The 23,876-nt window shown below is 39.7% G+C and overlaps 1 protein-coding gene across 2 annotated transcripts in view; it reads right to left on the reverse strand.

Annotated features, from left to right (window-relative positions):
* Nucleotides 1–23,876, reverse strand: part of slc38a10 (solute carrier family 38 member 10) — a 122,280-nt gene that overhangs the window by 75,036 nt on the left and 23,368 nt on the right. Inside the window, exons 4-9 of one of the 2 annotated variants that reach the window (XM_072242045.1) lie at nucleotides 18,062–18,155; nucleotides 16,480–16,623; nucleotides 14,274–14,398; nucleotides 11,936–12,038; nucleotides 10,317–10,502; nucleotides 6,009–6,117 (exon numbers count right to left, since the gene is read on the reverse strand). In XM_072242045.1, the coding sequence (XP_072098146.1) occupies nucleotides 6,009–6,117; nucleotides 10,317–10,502; nucleotides 11,936–12,038; nucleotides 14,274–14,398; nucleotides 16,480–16,623; nucleotides 18,062–18,155 (761 nt within the window). Of the gene's footprint in view, nucleotides 1–6,008; nucleotides 6,121–10,316; nucleotides 10,503–11,935; nucleotides 12,039–14,273; nucleotides 14,399–16,479; nucleotides 16,624–18,061; nucleotides 18,156–23,876 lie in introns of both variants that reach the window. The other variant, XM_072242044.1, reaches the window with a different exon arrangement.

A 23,876-nucleotide genomic window follows, 5' to 3' on the forward strand; every position in this document is an offset into this window, starting at 1 on the left:
AATAGATCAGCTGACTGATGGAAGAACCTTTATTATTTTGCCTAGCCTCTGGGAGAAGCAAAAGCACTGTTGCAAAAACTGAAATTGTCCTGATGGATTTCTGCAAGAAAGCAAGACTATTACACCAGTTGAAGACTTTACAGGGTAGTTGCTGCAAGAAAGAACAGTATCACATCAACTACGTGTGACAAGCATTATAGCAAAGCATGCTGATCCAGGGTGTCCTCAGGAGATAGAATGCCCTGACTGCTATGGTAAACTATAGAATGAATCTGGGAACAAAGAAGGGAGTAACTGTGAAATTAAGACTAATGATGAAAGGAACTGGATGTGGCTCTGTATGCTAACCTACCTAAACATGATATGAATCATTTCTAAGAGATTTGGACACTGATGTGTCTCACTATGAGAAATGAATGCACCAGATTTATTTGTTAGGAGGTTTTTGTCCATCCTGAAGCAGCGTCAAGTAAGAGAACTGAATTCATAGCAAACATGAGAAATCCAAAGCAGGTCACAAACAATCACTGCTAATTAAGTTTTGGTGGCACCACGATATAAAATAACCTGTTTCCATCCATATGTCGTTTAATAGGTATCTGTAGGAGCTACTCACTCAGAAGCAAAATTAAGTTTTTGATTCTCAGTCTTAGGGGCAGATGGAAAGTAATATTTATTAGCTTAAAAATACTCCAGTTACCCAAGTAGAATATTTAAAATTGCTTTTTTTTAGAAGCTTGAACTCCAAAAAGGTTCGGGTAGATAGAGGTACAGATTATATTCATATGGATTTCATTGAGGTAGCTCAAGGAGGCCTGGAGCCATGGATTTAAATCGGGTAAGAATAACAACTAGGATTCCCCAGAGATCAAGTTTACAGTTATTGTCATTTCAATCATATACACATATACAGCGACATAAAACAATCTTCCTCTGGACCATGATGCACAACAGTACGTATTATTCACGCACAATACAAAGAAATATTACAACAAATAAATTCAGAATCAGGTTTGGTATCACCGGCATTTGTCGTGAAATTTGTTAACTTTGTGGCAGAAGTGCAATGTAATACATGTCAATATAGAAAAACTGAATTATAGTAAATATATATTAAATAGTTAAATTAAGTAAGTAGTAGAAAAATAGAAATAAAAAAGTAATGAGGTAGTGCTCATGGGTTCAATGTCCAGTCAAAAATCAGATGGCAGAGGGGAAGAAGCTGTTCCTGAATTGTTGAGTGTGCCTTCAGGCTCCTGTACCTCCTTCCTGATGGTAGCAATGAGAACAAGACATGACCTGGATGATGGTGGTCCTTAATAATGGATGCTGCCATTTTGAGGCATTGCTCCTTGAAGATATCCTAGATCAGGGGTCCCCAATCTTTTTCGCACTGCGGACCGGTTTCATATTGACAATATTGTTGCGGACCGGCCAACCAGGGACTGGGGGGGGGGGGGTGTGGCGGTAGGGTTGCCAATGGACAAGAGTAGCAGTCAAATACGCTGGGTTTACCCCGAGAAAGACTACAATGACCATGAAGCCTTGCGCGGGCACCAGTGCGCATACATGATTTGGCATGTGTGTACGATTTTTTTCTACAAATCGTTTTTGACGATTCCGTTGGGTGGGGAAGGGGGCTGTTAATCACGACAGAAATATCGGTGATAAGTGGCTAACACACTCAATTTCCTTTCTAAAAGGGTTTATCTAACAAATTTAATATTAAACACATAGCACATATTTTCCTCGCATGAATATAGTGATAAGTCAATTATCAGGGGAGGACAGGGGAGCTTGAAGTAAGTGTTGAACGAACTTCCAGTAGAAGTGGTAGAGGCAGGTTCGATATTATCAAAGAAAATTGGATAGGTATATGGACAGGAAAGAAATGGAGGGTTATGGGCTGAGTGCAGGTTGGTGGGACTAGATGAAAGTAGCGTTCGGCACAGACTAGAAGGAGAGATATGGCCTGTTTCCGTGCTGTAATTGTTATATGGTTATATAAGTCAATAGCATCGTAACGTTTGGATATTAAACAGGCAGCACGTGTTTTTCCCATATGAACATATAAAATCATTGCAACACACCAATATCGCTGAGTCAGTGGGAGCCCTGGGCTTGTTTTCCTGCAACAATATGGTCCTATCGAGGGTGATGGGAGACAGCGATAGTCGAATGGGGTTCCTTATGTCCAGTCTGTTCCGCAGTTTAGTTTTCATTGCATTCATTGCCGAGATATGTTGGAAATGGAAGCAACGTTTTCAGTGCTTTCGTGGCTACCTCAGGATTTTTAGCCCTGACTTTGATCCAGAATGCCGGCAGAGATGTTATGACAAACATACTTCCCAGCCCGCCGTCATTTGCAAACTCGAGGAGTTGATCTCCTTCCCGCGCTGACACGGATGACGCGCGGGTAATGACCTCGCGGGTGTAATGGCTCAACAATGGGCGTGACAGAGAATGAGGGAAGGTGCAGCTGACTCATATCGCCAAATCATATAGCTTCCTCGCGGCCCGGTAGCACATGCTTTGCAGCCTGGTGGTTGGGGACCACTGTCCTAGATACTACAGAGGATAGTGCCCATGATGGGGCTAAGTTTACAACTCTCTGCAGCTTACTTTGATCTTGTCCAGTAGTGCCCCCCCCCCCCCACCGACCATACCAGACAGGAGTTACATAATAAGGTGCATTTATGCCACAAGTTAAAAAATAAAACAGTGTAACGCTTCTGGCGCTTCATACATGGTGACACCTAGGTAGTGGCAGGGGGCTCAGTTCTCTCACGGCCTGAAGAAAGAAGCTATTTCCCATCCTAACAGTCCTTGTCCTAATGCTATGGTACCACCTGTCTGATTGTAGGGGATCAAAGATTGTTGGATGGATGAGAGAAATCATTAACAATGTTGAGGGCCCTATATACATAGTGCTTCTGGTAAGCATCTTGGATGGGTGGAAGAGAAACCCCAACGATCCTCTCAACAGTCCTCATAGGTCTTGGAGTTTGCTGATTAGTTTTGAGGGGATGATGGTGTTAAATGCTGAGCTGTAATCAATACAGCATCCTAATGTATGCATGTTTACTGTTGAGATATTCCAGGGTTGTGTGAAAGGCCAACAAGATAGCATCTGTTGTAGACCTGTTGCTTTGATGGTAAATTGAAGTGGATCCAAGTCGCCACTCAGACAGGTGCTGATGTGCTTCAACACCAGCCTCTCAAAACTCTTCACTGGGTGTAAGTGCCACTGGGCGATAGTCAGATATGACTACTGACAGGTATAGACAAGTTACCATGCTCTTCTTGGGCACTGGTATGATTGAAGCCTGCTTGAAGGAGGTGGGTACCACATGCTGCTGGAGTGAGAGACTGAAGATATCTGTGAATACACCAACAAGTTGGTCAGCACAGATCTTCAGTACTCGGCCAGGTACTCCGTCTGGACCAGATGCTTTTCTTGGATTCGGTCTCTTGAAGTCCGTCCGTGCGTCATCTTCAGATACTGAAGATACAGATTTTATTCTCAAATTCACTACAGAACATCAAAATAGGATTAACCCACTTTGTTGACGAAAATATTATAAATTCACAAGGACTTCAATGGACCAGGGCTGCTTTAGGCAAATTTGTGCTTGCAATATAGGTGAATAGCAGATGTAGGGAACTTACTGGTCACGGCAGATTCCATTTCACAAATGTGTGCAGATTCTGAGTTACTCTTTTGCAATTTTATTTGTTAGTTTTAATGATCTGTCATTTCACTTATCTGATGGGCACGTTCAATTCCATTTTTCTTCCCTACACCTTTGAAATATCTCGGGACTTTCAAACTCAAGGCACAATATAAACTTAAGAAGCCCATAATAAATAGCTCCAACATCATCACTGACCACCAAGACTATAGCCAAGAAGCAAATTAATTCAAGTTTTAAGTTTGTAGCCAGAAGCTTGCTGGCCTACCTTACATAGTGGTCTGCAAAAGTTGTCCGATGACTGCTACTGACCTAGATTGTCAAAATTGTGTAACAACACTTAATCTACAGGTAGACAATTTTACAATTTAGAATCACTGATAACGTGCCACTTCCATGAAAAGACATTGAATACAGATTCCAAATGTTGAGGGTTAAAAAAAAAAAAAAAAATCACATTTCAAAAATATAAAGACAATTTTTAGAGTTAATTCTTTTCAAAACATGTTTAATATCCAATTAACTTATTCCCATTAGCTTCTGCACAGTAGCTACAACTTAACATTCAGAAATTTCTGGATTCAATCCCCATTCCTGAAATGCCCAAATAACTAAGGTCAACTTATTAATTATGAATAAGTTCTGGACTATCAAAAGCGCCATTTATCAATAACATGTTCAAATAGATAACTTGCCCTTAGCAACTTAAACGGTGGAGCTTCCTGCCACCCTACCTCAGTTTGACCCAATATTGATCTCCTCAACCAATATCTTAATAGATTATCTGCTCAAGTCATATTATGGAACCTTTGTATAACACAAAGTAATTATCACATTCCCTTGCATTAAAACAGCAACTACACTTCAAGGTGGCGAATTAGTTATGAAACACTTTGGGATATTCTGAAATGCAATGTACCTGTTTAAGTATTTTCTTTTCAAAATATATTTTATTCACTACTGTTATTTTCATGTGCTTTATACCTCACAGCGGAATTCTCTTCATAAAATCTTATAGCATAGATGATCATTTCACCAACCGACTGCCAATTCTTTAAGGACATTGCAATTAGTCTCTATTCCCTATATTCATAAATTAAATTATTTATTATTCCCTATAGCCCTGTAAATTTATTCTTTATGTATATTTACAGATTCCTTCTGAAAGTTACTATTGAAATACCTCTCTGTACCCTTAGGGGAAAAAACGGTCCAAAATAAGTCCTCCCTTCAGCTTTTAGTTGTGTGTTTTTTTAAACTCTCTCTCAAAAGCACCAATATATCGACATTTCCATTACTCCAGGGTGTCCACTTAATTCCTGTCTGAAGATAATTCAGGGAGTATGTGAATTTGTTTATAATAAACTTATCATTGAAGCTGTATATTCACTGTGCAGCTAATGTAAAGCAACATGGGAACCATGATTCTACTATGACCATAACACATGCTCCTGCAGGAACACAAAATAAATCTTCAACTCTTTGTACCCTTAAGGCTTATCAAATGAGATGAATTAAGCCGTATAGAGGTGAAATCATGTTTGCTGGATGTACTGCCAAAACTTTATTAAACTTAGACAACATAATTGCTTCATTCAACAGTGCTAGACTATGAGGTGGTCACATGCAGCTCAGATAGGCAGAAAGCTGACTGCTTGCAATTAATTCACTGGGTACCATTTTACAAGGACCTTTAAGTAAACTATTTGTACAATAGATTCAATAACTAAATAGTTGGAAAATATAAAGCAAAAACTTAATTTTTTTCATGCAAGTATGTCAATCAGTCGATACATTACACAGGCTGAAAATCCAACAAGTGACGCACCCAAGAAACCACTATACACAACTATTCAGTCTATAACCAGTACAAGCTTAAGCAACCAGGATAAATCTCCCACAGTTCTTCATAAAACCTGCTACTAGGCAAGGCATTTATAATTTCTTGGATGTCTGCAGCAGATCAACTGAAAATACTGCCACGATTCATTGATTTTCAGAAACTTCACAACAAAACTTAGTACATACAAAATTTGCAACAATGGAAAACAAGATGAAAGACAGAGGTTACACATTACCAAATTCTGGTGGTGCAAAATTGCCACTGCTTTGAAAAAAAATCTAAATATAACTGTTGCTAGAACTACTGAATTGTCTGAACAGGCTATTTTTTTTCCCATTATTAAGTTGTCAGGAAGAAAGAACGAGAAAGGCATTCTATCACAGTCAGGAGCAAACAGAGATTTGCTGTAGTTATTTAAAGCACAACACTTCTGCACATACATTTAATAAACCGTTTAAGTAAAGCAATCTTACCATTAGGAATGAGAATTCCACCCAACATTGTGCCAAACACTATCGCTGCTGTAATGAGCTTAAACCGCAAAGGTGGCATGTAACCTCCTGCAGCAAAAGTGCCGTCTTTCTGCTGAAAGAAATGGAATGGTGGATTATTCCACAGCCTTCCAAGCAATAAGACCCCAAAATATAACCAAATGAATGTATAAAACCACATTTTGCAGTCAAAATCTGCTATCTTAAGATTTGAAATTAATAAAAGCATACTGTAAGTAAAGTCGCCCTGCTGAACAAAAAACATTGTTTGATCATTACACTGCACTATATGTGAATACAACTGAATTATACAGTTAGTCTATTGGCATTGGGAAAGAAATAAATCTCATTGAATTATGTCATGTGCAAAGGATCACATCTGTGATGAGATTCAAACAACAGGAGGGAGCACATTATTGGAAATTTTCTCATTTATGAAATAGCACAGTGCAGGAACAGGGATGACCATGATGCCAATTAAATTATTAGCTTCTGCCTGCATCTGATCTGTTCTATTTATTTTCTGCCTGTTCAGATGTGAATCTAAAACCTGCAAATATCACTAGCATTTTCTACCATCTACTGTATTCCAGGCGCCTACTATTCTCTTTTAAAAAAATTGCCTTGTAAGTTTCCTTTAAATTTTCTCTTTCACATTAGACCTATTCCCACTAGCATTTGACATTTACACCCTGGGCAAAAGCTTTGAACTATCTAACCCACTTTTGCTTCACATAATTTTATATTCTTCTATCAGGTTGTCCTCTGCACTCTCTCTATAGTATCCACATCCTTCCTGTAGTGAGGTGACCAGAACTAAACACCGAATTCCAAGTGGGGTTTAACTAAGGTCTTGTATAGCTGTTACATTACCCCATGGCTCTAGAGCTCAATCCCACTGTTGAAGGAGGTCAACACACTGTCAACCTGCGCAGCAGCTTTGAGTGTCCTATGGACATGGACCCCAAGATCTCTGTGATCCTCCACATTGCCAAAGGTCTTACTATTAATATCATATTCTGCCTTCAAATTTGACCTACCGAAATGAACCACTTCGCACTTATCTGGAACGAATTCCATCTGCCACTCTCAGTCCAGTTCTGCATCCTATCGATGTCCCACTGTAACCTCTGACAACACCCCCAACTTTTGTGTCATCAGCAAACTCACTAACCCACCCTTCTACTTCCTCATCCAGGTCATTTATAAAAGTAACAAAGAGGAGGGGTCCCAGAACAGATCCCTGCGGAACACCACGTCATTATCCTCCATGCAGAATATGAACCATCTACAACCATTCTTTGCCTTCTGTGGGCAAGCAGTTCTGGATCCACAAAGCAACATCTCCTTGGATCCCATGCTTTATTTTCTGAATGATCATTGCATGGGAAACCTTATCAAATGTCTTACCGAAATCCACATACACTACATCCACTGCTCTACCTTCAATGTGTTTTGTTACATCCTCAAAGAATTCAGTCAGGCTCATAAGGCACGACCTGCCCTTGACAAAGCCATGCTGATTATCCCTAATCAGATTATGTCTTTCCAAATGCTCATAAATCCTGCCTCTCAGGATCTTCTCCAACTTGCCCACTACTGAAGTAAGGCTTACTGGTCTATAATTTGATGGGTTATCGCTTCTCCCTCTCTCGAACAGGGGAGCAACATTTGCAACACTCCAGTCCTCTGGTACTTCTCCCATCCCTACTGATGATGATGCAAAGATCATCGCCAGAGGCTCAGCAATCTCCTCCCTCAATTTTCACAGTAGCCTGGGGTACATCTCGTCCAGACCCGGTGATTTATCTAACTTAATATTTTTCAAAAGCTCCAGCACATCCTTTCTCTTAATGTCTATATGCTCGAGCATTTCAGACCGCTTTAAGTCATTCCCACAATTGCCAAAGTCCTTTTCAGTGAATACTGAAGTATTCATTAAGTACCTCTGCTACCTCCTATGATTCCATGCACACGTTTCCACTATCGCACCTGATTGGTTCTACTCTCACACAGCTCATCCTTTTGCTCTTCACCTACTTGTAGAATACCTTGGGGTTATCCTTAATCCTGCTCACCAAGGCATTCTCATGGCCTCTTCTAGCTCTCCTAATTTTATTCTTAAGCTCCTTCCTGGCAACCCTGTAATCTTCTCCAGCTCGAACAGTAGTTTCTTGAACCTTTTGTATGCTTTTCTCTTCTTCTTAACTAGATTTTCAACATCCTTTGTACACCATGTTTCTTTTACCCTACCATCTTTTCCCTGCCTCAATGAAACACACTAATGCAGAATGCCATGCAAATGTTCCCTGAACATTTTCCACATACCTGCTGTGCATTTCCCTGAGAACATCTGCTCCCAAGTTTCTGCCTAATAGCATCATATTTCCCCTACCCCAATGAAATGTTTTCCCAAATTGTCTGCTCCTATCCTTCTTCAACGCTATGGCAAACGAGACAAGAGTTGTGATCACTACCTTCAAAATGCTCTCCCACCGAGCGATCTAACTCCTGACCAGACTCATTTCCCAAAGCCAGACCAGATCATGTCCAGCCTCTCTTCTAATTGGTTTATCTACATATTGCACCAGGAAACCTTCTTGAACACACCTAACAAACTTCATCCCATCCAAACCCCACCCCATCCAAACCCCTTGCTCTAAGGATATGCCAGTCAATACTAAGAAAGGTAAAATCACCCATCACAACAACCCTATTATTATTGCACCATTCCAGAATCTACCTCCATATCTGCTCCTTGATGTCTCTGTTATTATTGGGGGGGGGGGTGCATAAAAAACACCCAGTAGAGTTATTGGCCCCTTCCTGTTTCTGACCTCCACCCACGCTGACTCAGTAGACGATTCCTCCATGACTTCCTCCTGTTCTGCAGCCGAGATACTATTTCTGATTAGCAATGCTACACCCCCACCTTTTCTGCCTCTCTCCCTGTTCTTTTTGAAACATCTAAAGCCCAGCACAATCAGCAGCATTCAGTCAGCTGAGACATCCAAGTCTCTGTAATAGCCACAGCGTCAGAGTTCCACGTATTGATCAGCGTTCTAACTTCATCCATCTTGTTTATGATATTCCTTGCATTAAAATAAACACATCTCAAACCATCTGGCTGAGTGCATCTTTGCTCTATCATCTGCTTATCCTTCCTCACGAATTCCCTACTCTTGACTTGAGCATCAACCATACCATCCTCTGCCTCTTCACTGTGGTTCCCACCCTCCTGCAAATCTATTTTAAACCCTCCCCAATAGCATTGGCAAACCTCCCTCCCAGGGTATTGGTTCCCCACCAGTTCAGATGCAACCTGTCCCAGTTGTACAGGTGACTCCTTCCCCAGAAAAGGTTCCAATGATCCAAGAACTTGAAACCTTGCCCCCTGCACCATCATTCGTCCGCACTACCTTCTGTTCTGACCTTCCCTAGCTCTGCACTGGGTATAATCCAGAGATTACCACTTTGGAAGTCCTGCTCTTCAGCCTCCTTCCTAATTCCCTAAACTTACTGCACAGGACCTCTACCCATCTCTTGCCTATGCCATTGGTACCAATACGTACCACGACCTCTGGCTGCTCACCCTCCCCTTCAGGAATATTCTGCAACTGCTCAGAGACATCTTGGACCCTAGCACCCAGGAGGCAACACACTACCCTGACGTCTGTTTTGCTGCCGCAGATCTCCTATCTGTCCCCCTATCAAGTCCCCTATGACTATTGCTCCAACTGACTTCACCCTACCCTTCTGAGGCTCAGAGTGGACCACAGTGCTATTGGTCTGGTTGCTGCTGCCTTGCCCAGATAGGTTATCCCCCACATCAGTATCCAAAGGGGTATTCCTGTTGCTGAGGGGAATGGCCACAGGGGACCCTGCACTGACTTCTTTCTCCCTTTACCTCTCTTGGTGTTCGCCCATCCACTCCCTGAAGTTTGCACTCTGGGTGTAACCACCTGCTCAAACATCTTATCTATCAATTGCTCCACCTCCCGGATTACCCTTAGCTCATCCAACTCCTACTCCAGCTCCAGCTCCTTAATGTGATCTTTTAGGAGCTGGAGTTGGCTGCACTTCCCGCAGATATAGTCATCAAGGAGACCATCAAAAATAAGTTTCATGAAAATACATCTCAATGGCATGCAATAAAACAGAGTCAACATGTGAAGCAATGGGTTTCAAAATTAAAGTAGCTTAAAGCATGTACAATAATATTCTTCATCTTTTAATGTCACTCCATTTTGTGTACGTTTGAAATCTGCTATATTTATACTGTACATTTACCTGCAATTGTTCAAAGAGAAAAGTGTTCAGAGCTTGTCTACAAGGAAGAATCATCATAGGAAACCCCACAGCAACAGACATCATAAATCCTACACGAATCATCTCTGTGACTATGTTGGAGGGGAAGTTCATCATAACATTCCCAGCAATATTATCAGTATAGCTGATATAGCCAAAAGATCCAACCTGTAGGATAACAATATAATCACAGATATTACAACATCGTTACTTTTACTGATTAAAGCTGATTACATGATTAAATTTTATAATTCATTCAATACATATTTGTGTTTGCAATGTATAAAGGTGCACCCCATTCAAAAAATTGTAAGCATTGAAATAATAACAGTTGATTTATTAGAAGTATACAAATTTTGGTGATAACAAAATAAAGAACTATTCATTAGGAATACTACATTAAAGGAATAACTATGAGAGTACATTAAACCTATTACTAAGAAACACAAAAGTTGCCTTTAAAATTCGAAGTAAACATTCTGCTCAAGGTTATGATGAAATAGCAGCCATATAAAATAATTGCAAGCCATGCAGCATTTCAAAGCTTTAGTTAAACTTACACTAGCCTAAAATTTAAAGAGGAACTAATGTATAACCTCACTATCTGAATTCTCTGCACTTCAGATTCTGCAGATCACCCTACGTAACACTTAAGGCAAATGGTCACTGCTCACTACTAATGCACACCTTTCAAATAAGTCTGGGAGAAAAAAATGCAAATATCCACATTTGCTTTTATATAGAACAAAGTCAACACCACTAGCAACGTCAGCACTTATTGTCCATTCCTACATGCACTTTAAATCTATTTTGTTTGCTAGACCTTATAAGCCCTTACCAATTTTATCTATTGAAAATTTAAAGCAATCATTTTACATTACATCTGATGCTCTTCGATCTTTTTACTAGCCACAACACTAAAACACAGACAAATTTAGCCCAATTCTTGAATTGCAATTTGATTCAAAGACAACAAGAGCAGCTGTCGGAGGCCCTGCACTTGCTGATCGATTGCTCCCACTCTTTCTCGATGGTAAGAGAGAGCCAGGGAACTCAAAATAAAAAGCAATACTTCAGACAGTGACTGTAACATCGAAACAGCGACTGTTTGTCTCCCCTCTCGCTGTGGATGAAGCGATATCTGTCTCCTCCTTATCAGTGAGAGAGAGAAACCTGAGGGATGTCCAAATGTTGGAATGAATAGCTAGTTTTTGATGTACTGTAGTCCATGGTCTCTCTTTGAGGGCTCTGCTGTTGCTTGCACGGTAGGTATGCTGATGCTTTATGCTAGAATAAGTGGGGGAGGCCCGGGCTGATGCTGCTTGTGCGTGGTAGGGGAAAGGGGGCTTTGTGGCTCTTACATTTTTTTCGGCCATTCTTTGGGGGTTTCCTTCTGTTTCAAGGATGTCTGTGGAGAGTAGGAACCTCAGGTTGTATATTGCATACATTCTCTGATGTTAAATGGAACCACTGAACCATTCACTCATTATTTGAAAATCTAGCGATGCTATATTACACATGCTCTGTAATTCATTCCTAATAGGATTTATTTCTATTAAAATACTCAAGTTGCATTCAGTATATATAAATAAGACACTTACAGTCATGTAAAATGTATTAACAACATTGAGGGCTGATGAGAAGATAGTACTCATTCTTTTCACAGATGGTTCATCCAAACTGTCATATGTCGGCAACACTTGACTATAAAGAAATGGTGAAAATGAATTGATAATTCCTACCAACATATTCAATTTGTAGTCTCTCCAACATATAAACAAGAAACCAACTTGGATCACTAACACTTTCTCTTTAATATAGGTCACTGCATATCAATATTTGAATCAGATAAGTAGTTGGAACTATGGGTACTAACACCTACAAGCCTGCAAAATACCAATGTTTGAAAACCACCAGATAATGCAGAGATAACTCAAATGACAAGTTCAAAGAGAAGCTGGCAACTGAACAAAAAGTTAATTTTAGAAAAAAAATTAAGTTTCCATGAAACTGTGAGCTAAATTCCTAACCCATACTTATGTATTGGAAGAACATTTAGTGCTAGTCGATAAAAAGGAGCTCTCCCAGTATCATCCCAACCACACTTCCTTCCAAAAATTAATTAATTCTTCAAGGACTCTTAATCTCATATTCTCAATATGTATTGCTTATTTTTTATTAGTTTTTTTTTGTATTTAGACAGTTTGTTGTCTTTTGCACACTGACTAAACATCCAACTTGGTGTGGTCTTCCACTGACTCTATTATGGTTATTATTCTATTATAGATTTATTGAGTATGCCTGCAAGAAAATGAATCTCAGGGTTGGAAAGGGTGACATATATGGATGTGTTGGCACGTGGCCAAGTGGTTAAGGCGTCGGTCTAGTGATCTGAAGGTCGCTAGTTTGAGCCTCAGCTGAGGCAGCGTGTCATGTCCTTGAGCAAGGCACTTAACCACACATTGCTCTGCGACGACACCGGTGCCAAGCTGTATCAGCCCTAGTGCCCTTCTCTTGTACAACATCGGTGGCGTGGAGAGAGGAGACTTGCAGCATGGGCAACTGCCAGTCTTCCATATAACCTTACCCAGGCCTGAACCCTGGAAACCTTCCAAGGTGCAAATCCGTGGTCTCACGAGACTAACGGATGCCTACAACTTTGATAATAAATTTATTTTGAATTTTTTATACTTTCTTTTCAGGATTATAAATTCAGGATTGCAAATAACAAATTTATATTTGCCTATGAATGCAATTCAGAGTATAAAATATTAAGGTTTTTGAACAGTTTTTATAATGATCTAATTATTTTCTAGAGAAAATGTTGAATCTGAATATTCGCAAGCTTTTCAGGAAAGATTTTTATTTCTATAATGTCTGGCCCATTTTATTTCATTCCAATGAACTTTACAACAAATGAAGAAATGTAATGCAAGATAATCGACAGATGATTTGTAGACAGCACGTTCAAACAATTAGCAATGCAATCATCAGATAATTAGTTTGTGATGTTTATTCTGGTTTTAATATTGGCCACAACACTGGTTCTGCAATGAAATACTAGCTGTAGAAGCTTGCATCTCCAAGTCAGTAGACGGGATCTCAGCTTAACATCTTACGTGATGACAGTGCTCCTTCAACACTAGAGCTAGTCCCATATTTTTAGAGCGAGATCCAACACACCATCTTCCAGCTCAGATGGAGAATGACTGAGTGACCCTTAGCAAAAAGTTAACCATAAAGAATACTTCATCACAGATGATGAAGTATTAGGTTTATTTTGCAATTTCAACAAATTTGAGATAAAGTTGGCAAGGAACAGATTTAAAAAGCAATCTTATATTTAAAAATGTTTAAAGCAGCTAAGATTTTGGTTGGCTACAGCTACTGCAAAATTGACTCAGCCAGTTTGCTTAACTGTAGCAGAATAAATTTTTGTTGCTGAGGAAATGATACTTGATACATTTAAAGCACTACCTTTTATGAGGATACATCAAAACGTTATCAAACAAGCTTAATTCAGTCCTTATAAAAAATGCATAGATAAATGGATCTCCATTTTACACAAGCAAAAGATTTCACTTTAGTGGATAATGTGAATTCAGCAAAAACTATTGCTGTTTTGTATTATATCACTATGAAAGGTAGCCGCAAATGGAAGTCTTTCAATGCCTCCAATTTCAAATTCTTGTCCTCATTTAAATCCCTGTGATTTCAGCCCTATTTTTTTTCAGCTAACCTACTCCACCAACAAACTTCTCATATTCAACCTGAGCAATCCTCTCTTTTGTTCCATTATTGATAACCATGTTTTGAAACACCTAAAATGTAAGAATTTCCTCAATCCTATAAACCTCTAAGCTATCTACCTAATGATGCTCTCAAATTCTGCCTCTGATCAAGTTTTGGTCACAAAAAATGTGAAAACAAAGTACTTACGATTGACAGGCAAATGACATGCCATAGATGGGAATGCATCGAAATATTCCATCCCAGCGAATATAACCAACTCTTCTCAGCCACTCACCACTGAAGAGACCGTGTTTAAATGACGACAGCACAATCTGTGGGTGAGGAACACCAAAGGTAACAACTAATAAATAATGTTCAGTGCAGAATTTCATTGACAAATGCCATGAACTTAATCGTGAGCATAATATAAACAAAAATGTTTATTTGGCCCACTGTATCCATTCACAAAAATCTCTAAATGATTTTTTTATTAAAATGATTCCAGAGCTTTCACCCCATTCTGCTAGATGACTTCTTGACTATCATGACATTTCTCCTCCACCTGACTTTCAACAATTTTAGCCCAAAGCACATTGTTCTATCCTTGAGATTTAAAGCTATTTAAAAGGGAAATCTCTTACACTAGTTAAATTCTTCCTAAGGGCATCACTCGGATGCTTCTTTCTGAGGCTAAAAACTTAATTTCCCGTAATTAATAACCCAAATATCTCCTGGCTGGTCTCAACATTATGTCTATTCCTTACAACTTTATGTCCAGAACTTAATGTTACACAAGGCATAATTTTTATCATAGCACTTTAAAGTTTGAGAAGTGACCTTGCCACAGTTCAGCTGTATCCATTCATTCAAATTAAGAACCTGTAAACTAAACCACAAGTCACATACAAAACATTTAAAATCTAATGCAATTGTATCCCAACATTAGCAGGACGTATTTCATAAGTGCACTCCATCTCATTGTGGGATTTATAATTTGATGCATTATAATGACTCATTCCAAGTCAATGAAAGAGACCACTGATTACTGTAATGTATTAAATGCATTACAGATCAATGCAGCAATTTTTTGCAGTACAAGGCCATATATTGCACCAAGTTTCAAAGCCAAACCTCAGCCAGGCTAGAAGAACTTTAGGGCATCAAGGAAAACATCATGGGATTTCATATGGGAAGACTGGACTGAGCTGCTCATGAAAATCATTATTTTGCTCAAATGGGAAAACATTACAGAGAAATCTTATGCTGTATTAACAAACCTTTGGCTGAAAATGGGGAAGGTGGGTGGGGGAGGAGGGGTATGAAGTGAGAAGCTTGAAGTTGATGGTCAGGAAAGCAAAAGGACTGAAGGAGGAATCTGACAGGAATGGGAGAAAAGGGAGAAGCACAAGAGGGAGGAAATGGGCAGGGGAGAAGTGAAGGGGTGAAAGGGCATCCGGAATTGGGAACTGAAAAGGGAGAAGGGGGAGGGGAATAAATTACCAGAAGTTAGAGATACGACATGTTCATGCCTTCAGGCTGGAAGCTACCCGGACAGAATATGAAGTGTTACTCCTCCAACCTGAGCATGGCCTTACTGTGGCAGTAGAGAAGGGCATAGACCGACGTATCAAAATGGGAATGGGAAGTTGAGTTAAAATGGGTAGCTATTGGGAAATTCCACCTATTGCAGCAGATGGCATGAAGGTGCTCAATGAAGCAGTCACCCAATCTGTGTTTGGTCTCACCAATGTAGAGGAGGCTGCACCGGAGTACCGGATACAACCCCCACAGATTCACAAGTGAAGTGTTCCCTGACCATGAAGGACTGTTTGGGGCCCTGAACAGTGGTGAGGAAGGAAATGAAGTGTAGCATTCCCTCACTTGCAGGGATAAGTGGCAGGAGGGAGATTCAGTGGGGAAGGATGAATAGACAATGGAGTCATGGAGAGAGCAAAGCCTGTAGAGAGTGGACGGGGGCAGGGGGAGGGGTATTTAATGGTAGGTTGAAGATGGCAGACATTGAGGAGAATAATGTGCTGGATATGGAGCTTCATGGGGTTGTAGATAAGGCCAAGGGGAACTTCATCCTTGTTATAGCAATGGGAATTCAGCTCCCATTTGTTAAAAAGGAAAGGATATTAAAACGCTCAGCATAATGACCTAGGAATAAAATCTTATATGGTAAGCAAATACTGCATAATATATTTTTAAATACATTAATACATTGAATCTTTTCACTATACAGTAATATTTTAGGAATTAACTGCTCAATATTACCTTAGAAAGATCAAAGCCAACTCCAATTACAACTTGAGGCATAATCAGCTATGTTTAAAATCTGTTCACCGAATTGCTGTGATCAAACAGAAGAAAATTGAAAATATCCTAGATAACTAGACAGCAGGATACTTACCACAAACATGAAGAGCGTGTAGAATATTAAAGCCATAGCACTGAAGGATTGGATGGAAGCCATCATATTCCTCTGTAAACTCAATGGCAGCACTATAAATACAGAAACAGCAAACAGCAAGAACACACGGAATCCTTGCGTAACCTAAAGCAAAAAAAGGCAGTAAAGCTAAAAAGTCACACTTTTCTTACCCACAGACTAGACACAGTAGATTTTTCAGGAGACATTTTCCTATAGTAAATAGACGACAAGATCTAAAAGTACATTTAACATATAAAACTGGTTGACATAACTAAAATGTACTTCCAGTACGCAGATAAAATAACCAAAGTGAATCCTAAATGGTTTATGGTTGTGACTTGAAATCCAAGATTAAATTCTATTTATCATATTTTTATTACATAAAATTTCAATTATGTCAGTTAAATGCAGCATTAGAAGTATAAAACTTAAAACTCAAGGGCTTTTGTGTAGTTGGACCATTTGACCATAAAAAATTCAACCTAGCTAATCCCCTAGAGAGGAAACAAAAAATGGATTGCAGAAGTTACTCTGTTTGGAGTTATAGATGAGTTCATGGGGTATTCAGTGAACTCAGGTTCAGAATCAGGTTTAATATCACTGGCATATACATGTCATAAAAATCTGTTGTTCAACTTTTGATCACTTGAACCCCCAAAGAAATGGGAATTTTACATAACGTAAATCAATTGGCATATTTGCATGACTTTAACATCCTTTAATGAGAGTACATAATCTCTAGATGCTAATGAAACTGTAATGAACTAGGTTTGCAGTACCAATCAACTTTTAAAATACACAGTACAAACACTTTTCATCTGGTTGCAGGGACTTTGTTATGTAATTGTGGCCCTCTTTAACTTTTAAGTCATCCAGTACAACAGTCACTCCAGTAATGTGTTTATTTCTGGTTGCCTAGCTATAGGAAGGACGTCAATTAAGCAAGAAGAGGTGCAAGATACAGAGAAACTAGATAGGCTGTAGCTTTTCTCCCCCTGAAATTTAGAAAACCTTATGGAGATACATAAAGTAGTAGGGGGGATAAGGTGAATGGTTTAGCCTTTTCCCCCCATGGTAGGGGAGTGTAAAACTAGAGGGCATAGGTTTAAGGTAAGAGAGAAAAGATTTAAAATGGACCCAAAAGACAACTCCCTCAACACACACACAACAGTAGGTATGTATATGGAACAAGCTGCAAGAAGTGGCAGAGTACAATTACAATGCTTAAAAGTAATTTAGGCATGTAGCTGATAGGAAAGTTTAGATTGATGGGCCAAATGTAGGCAAATGGAACTACTTCAACGAGATAGCTTTGTCAGTACAAGTAAAATAGGCTGATGGTCCTGTGTCTGTACTATCTTAATCGACGTATAAGGGTTCCCAACCATTTTTATCCCAAGGACCAATATCACTAAGCAAGAAGCCTATAGACCCCAGCTTGAAAACCCCTGCTCTAAGTTATTCTATTCAGTTTGGTCCAACTGCCTGGGCACTTATGCACTGCCGTCAAAATGAGTTTTTCCCAGTTTGGTTATACACGACCAAAAAATAGCCTGCTTACCTGAAGTCCAAGCAACTGAGCAAAGAAATTTGATCCCAAATCAGCGATAACAACATAAAAAGCAATGCATGTCCCCAACATCAAGCCAATCAAGCTATAAAATAACAGAGCAAATTGCAATTAATGTCTTAACAATAAAAATCACTTCATGTCATGTAAGCTATTGTTACAGTTCAAGACCAGATCAAGTAATATGAAATCATAACCAACAAGGAAATCACTGCCTTAAGCTGCATTGTACTAAATAACATCTAGCTAGAATGGCAAAAGGCACCAATACTCCTTTGAGATTGCCATACAGAAACCTTTGGAGGAGAAATGCATTTGTGCAGATATTAGATAAAAATTAGATTATGTGGTTGCAACGTGACAACAAATCGAATAGCCTACTAAAGTCAACCATCGTGGTAGTTATTTCAAGATTGATGGTATCAACTGCAATGAAAGAACTGCCTTTGTAGAATACTTGTAAAACAAAATGTCTGTCATGAAAAAGGTATAGGATTCAGTGGTGTGCAGTACAACTAAATTGAAACGATGCAGCAGCTGAAGCCAACTATCCCAGGTGAGAGCAAATAAATGTTTAACAGCTCGTTTCTTTGTCTGGTTTTTAAGATTTCATTTCAGATATGATACAGGGTTTAAAGAAATACAAACCACAGACACAGAAAAACACCTTAAATATTTGTCAACTAAAAACATTAGCGATTTTAAAATTCCTCTAATTTAGGTGTATTCCCCTAATTGCCACAAAACCTCCTTATTATAACAAACAAGTGCACGGCACACATTCATCCCAATACAGCGAGCTTTTGTTAGAGAACAAGATGTGTCTTTACTGTATAAACTGGCACTTATTCATGTACTTTTCTGATTTTTCAGTTTCTAGCTCAAAGGAACAATTTAAAGTTTTAATGGTAATTTCAACATTCAAGCATTATCCATCACACTCTCTGGGCTGAATGTCATTTGGCATATTTGTGACCATCTGGGCAGTCATTAGTGTTTTCCTACAGCACAGATCCTCCTTCCTCTGTATCAATTTTGGTATGGTGGATTAGGTAAGACTGAAAAAAAGCAGAAGTAAGCAAGCAGAAACAGGTCAAGATGTTAATGTGGAAGAAGTCAGAACTTAAAACAAAATAACTGAGATGAGGAAGAAAAACAGGAAGAGAAATGTTAATTGAACGTAGGATCCTGATGAAGGGTCTTGGTCCGAAACATCGACTGTACTCTTTTCCATAGATGCTGCCTGGCCTGCTGAGCTCCTCCAGCATTTTGAGGGTGTTGTTTGAAGTGAAATGTTAAGATAAATTACCAATAAATTACCAAGTATTGCAGTGACAAATTTTGGCTAAGCAATTGGTCATAACTAGAATATCTAGATTTTATAATTAACATTGTGTGTTAAGGAACTAATTTGGGAAAAAAATGTTGTACAAAGTCAATCAGTTCAACACAAATATATATCAAACATAACTCCTACATGATGCAGCACTTCTTCTGCACACCTCTGGTGTACCATTAAACAATATGGCACAATTGTGGATCTGCCATGGAACCAATTGTTGCAAATGACACAAAAATTCATATGGTAAACTTTGACAAAATAGACAAGAAAATTCATTATCTAAAGACATCAGCTGTTATTGGCAAGGCTGATCAATTACACCATATACTAGAGTAAGAGTATAGTCATTCACTTCTGATGCAACCCATTTGGCAGGGACACTGGGAATCAAACTGGAAAGTATCGTAGATTAAAAAGACCATAAGACAAAGGAACAGAAGTAGGCCATTCGGCCCATCGAGTCTGCTCCGCCATTTTATCATGAGCCGATCCATTTTATCCTATTTAGTCCCACTGCCCCGCCTTCTCACCATAACCTTTGATGCCCTGGCTACTCAGATTCCTATCAATCTCTGCCTTAAAGACACCCAATGACTTGGCCTCCACTGCTGCCTGTGGCAACAAATTCCATAGATTCACCACCCTCTGACTAAAAAAATTTTTTCGCATTTCTGTTCTGAAAGGGCGCCCTTCAATCCTGAAGTCATGCCCTCTCGTACTAGACTCCCCCATCATGGGAAACAACTTTGCCATATCCACTCTGTCCATGCCTTTTAACATTCGAAATGTTTCTATGAGGTCTCCCCTCATTCAAAGGATATCTAACTTGAAGCATTCAGATACTAATGTCATAAACACTTTCCTTTTATAAACATAGATCATAATGCACACTTACAGGTCAATGTCCGCATGTCAATAAACCAGTCTGGCAAAATAGCGCACTGAACAGTTTGCTTTCTATACTCAGAAAAGTGTATCAGAATGAGCAAAAGTTGTCTGCCTTAGTTTGGAAAGATTCTAGATTGCCTAAACATCTTTTAACATATGTTCTTAACAGTGCTTAGTTATATTGAGCCAGTACAAAGCTAGATGGTGAAAGGTCACTCATTGGAAGTATTTTTTGAGGAAAAATACAGAAATCATGAATTTAAATTTCAAGTTCTACTACTTTATTTCCATAAAATTGTGGTAGAATAACAGTATCCTGAGACAATACTAAAACAAAAATTAAAAACACTTTTCTACGATTTCACAAAGCTTTATTTCAACTAAATATGTAAAAAAGATGTCAAGCAGTACAGACCTGTCCTTTCAGTCCAAGGCAATTACACTCTAATTACTGAAGAAAGGAAGTCTATAATTAGCAAAGAATAGTGTTCTACAATTATTCAGCTGCATAGATTAGATGTCAAGACTGAAATATTACATTTTAAATTGTAAATGACCTCTGGAGTAATGTGATCAGAGTTTTAATAGGATGCAAGCGTTAACAGTTATCAGTTGAAAATGAAAGCTTGTAGATTTCATGAGCATTTCTATCTTATATTTTCCTTTTCCTCTCTGAATATTTAAGATTTTAAAAGCTGTATAATACACTTTCTTGCTTTTCATTAAGTAGGCATATTTCACTTCTGCCAGAGTCTAACAAAACATATGAAAATATCATACAAACTAGTCCATGACGCGTACACCATAATAGCACTGAGGGCATTTATTGGATTTCCCATAAAAGATGAAATCAGCAAACAGCTTTGGCCAGCATTGAAAAAATAGTCTGAAGAATTTCTCTGCAATCCCCAGAGGCAGTTAAAACAAATTCATTGGTGACTGAGACACCCACCTCACCACTTCTTTGCACGCACAGTTCTGAGGAGACACCGGATTATGTAGAGGGAGAGTGAGTACAAACGAAGTGAGCAGGGGCAGTCGACATGCGTTGCACTCCACAGTCCCAAGGAGACACCAGATTGCATAGAGGGAAAGAGAGTTTAAAAGAAGCAAATGGGAACATTCAGCACATTTTGTGTGCCGCTTTCCAGAGGAGACACTGGATTGCGTAGAGGGAATGTTTAAAAGAAGCAAGCGGGGGCAGTCGGCACATTTTGCGCGCCACAATTCCCAGGCAGACAATGGATTGTGCATATTTAGGCACTTGGCAAGGACAAATAAAATGTTAGGTTTAAGTGGAGGGGCCATTGTGGGAGAGACCACAGTTGGAGTGGGGAGTTAAGATTTTAACTCATTGCGGCTTTGGCGAGTAAGAAGTTAGGCCGTAGGTAGATTTTTAAAAAATTATTCTTTATTTCTTTTTTATTGCACATTTAGAATAGTGGGCATGCCAGATAGGATACTGGGCTCCTCACGCAGAATATGGGAAGTCATGAAGCCCTCCAGTGTCCCTGATGACTACACCTGCAAGAAGTGCATCCAGCAGCAGTTTCTAACTGCGTGAAGGAGCTGAAGCTGGAACTGGATGAACTTCAGATCACTCAGGACGCCAAGGAGTTGATAGACAAGATATACAGGGAGTTAGTTACACCCAAGGTGCAAGACACGTGTAACTGGGTGACCATTAAGAAAGGGAAAGAGGTTAGACAGCCAGTGTTGAGTACCCCTGATGCTGTTCTCAACAACAGCTATACCACTTTGGGTACTGTTAGGTGGGGATGACTTAGCAGTGGAAAGCTATAGTGGTCTCGTCTCTAGCACCAAGCCTGGCTGTGACTGGTGTGACTGGGGGGGGGGGGGGGGCGGTGGGTAGAAGAGGAGGCAAGTTGCAGTGACAGGGAATTAATTGGTTCAGAGAATAGAAAGGAGGTTCTGTGGACGAGAATAAGATTCTCAGCTGGTTTGTTGCCTTCCAGGTGTCGGGGTCAGGTTCACCTTGGATCAAGTGCAGTATTCTTAAGTGGGAGGGTGAACAGCCAGAGGTCATGGGTCACGTCGGTACAATGATATGGATGGGGTGGGTGATGACGACAAGGTCCTGCAAAGCGAGTTCACAGAGCTAGGTGCTAAGTTAAAGGACAGGAACTCCAGGGTTGGATCTCAGGATTGTCACCCATGCCACGTGCTGATGAGGGCATGACTAGGAAGATTATACAGTTTAACACATGGCTAAGGAATTGGTGCAGGAGGGAGTGCCTCAGATTTTTTGATCACTGGACACACTTCCAGCAAAGATGGGACCTGTACAGAAGGGATGGTTTGCACCTGAAATGTTTGCAGTCTAGAGGCAAATTAAGGTGGACAAATCCCCAATGCCTGACAATGTGTTCCCTCAGACTCCGTGGGAGACTTGTGCAGAAATTTCAGGGGCCCTTGCAAACATCTAAAACATTCTTACACAAGGATGAGGTGTCAGTGGATTTGAGGATAGCTAATGTTGTACCATTGTTTCAGAAGGCTCGAAGAATAAGCCAGGAAATTATAGGCCAGTGAGTCTTCCCCGCTACTGACGTTAGTTAGTGGAAAATATTCCAAGGAACCAGATATATAATTATTTGGATAGATAGCGACTGATTAGGAATAGTCAATATAGCTTTGTGTGTGATTGTCGTGTCTAACCTACCTTAGTGTTTTGAGGAAGTTACCAGGAAAGCTGAGAAGAGCAAGGTAGTGGATGTTTTCTACATGAACTTTAGCAAGGCCTTTGACAAGGTCCCACGTGGCAGGTTGGTCAAAGACGTTTAATCCCTTGGAATTCGAGACTGCATTAAACATTGGCTTTAGGGAAGAAGCCAGAGTTAGTAAAAATGGTTGTCCTTCTGACTGGAGGCCTGTGACTAGGTGGTGTGCTGAAGGGACCAGTGCTGGATCTGTCGCCGTTTGTCACCTCTGACAATGATCTGGATGAAAATGTGGTAAACGGGATCAGCAAATTTGCAGATGACACCAAGATAAGGGGTATAGGGGACAGCAAGGAAGACCATCAAAGCCTGCAGTGGGATCTGGATCGGATGAAAAATGTCAGATAGAATTTAATGCAGACAAGTGTCTGGTGTTGCACTTTGGGAGGACAAACCAGGGCAGGACTTACATGATGAACAGTAGTACAACAGAACAGAGGGATCTGGGAATACAAACCCATAATTCCTTGAAAATACTGTCACAGGTAGGTAAGGGTCATAAAGAAAGCTTCTGGCACTTTGGCATTCATAAATCAATGTACTGAGTACAGGAGTTGGAATGTTATGTTGAAATTGTATATGATATTGGTGAGGCCAAATTTGGAGTATTATGCCTAGTTTTGGTCACTTCCTTACAGGAAAGATACAAATAAGATTGAAAGAATGCAGAGAAAATTTATAAGGATATTGCGGGCACTTGAGGACCTGAGTTATTGGGAAAGGTTGAAAAGTTAGGACCTTATTACATAGAACGTAGAAGATCGAGGAAAGATTTGATAGAGGTACCAAATTAGGAGGGGAATAGATCGAGGAATGGCAAGGAGGCTTTTTTCCA

The sequence above is a fragment of the Mobula birostris genome, chromosome 24 (assembly GCF_030028105.1).
Source record: "Mobula birostris isolate sMobBir1 chromosome 24, sMobBir1.hap1, whole genome shotgun sequence".
In the NCBI taxonomy this organism is placed as follows: Eukaryota; Metazoa; Chordata; class Chondrichthyes; order Myliobatiformes; family Myliobatidae; genus Mobula; species Mobula birostris.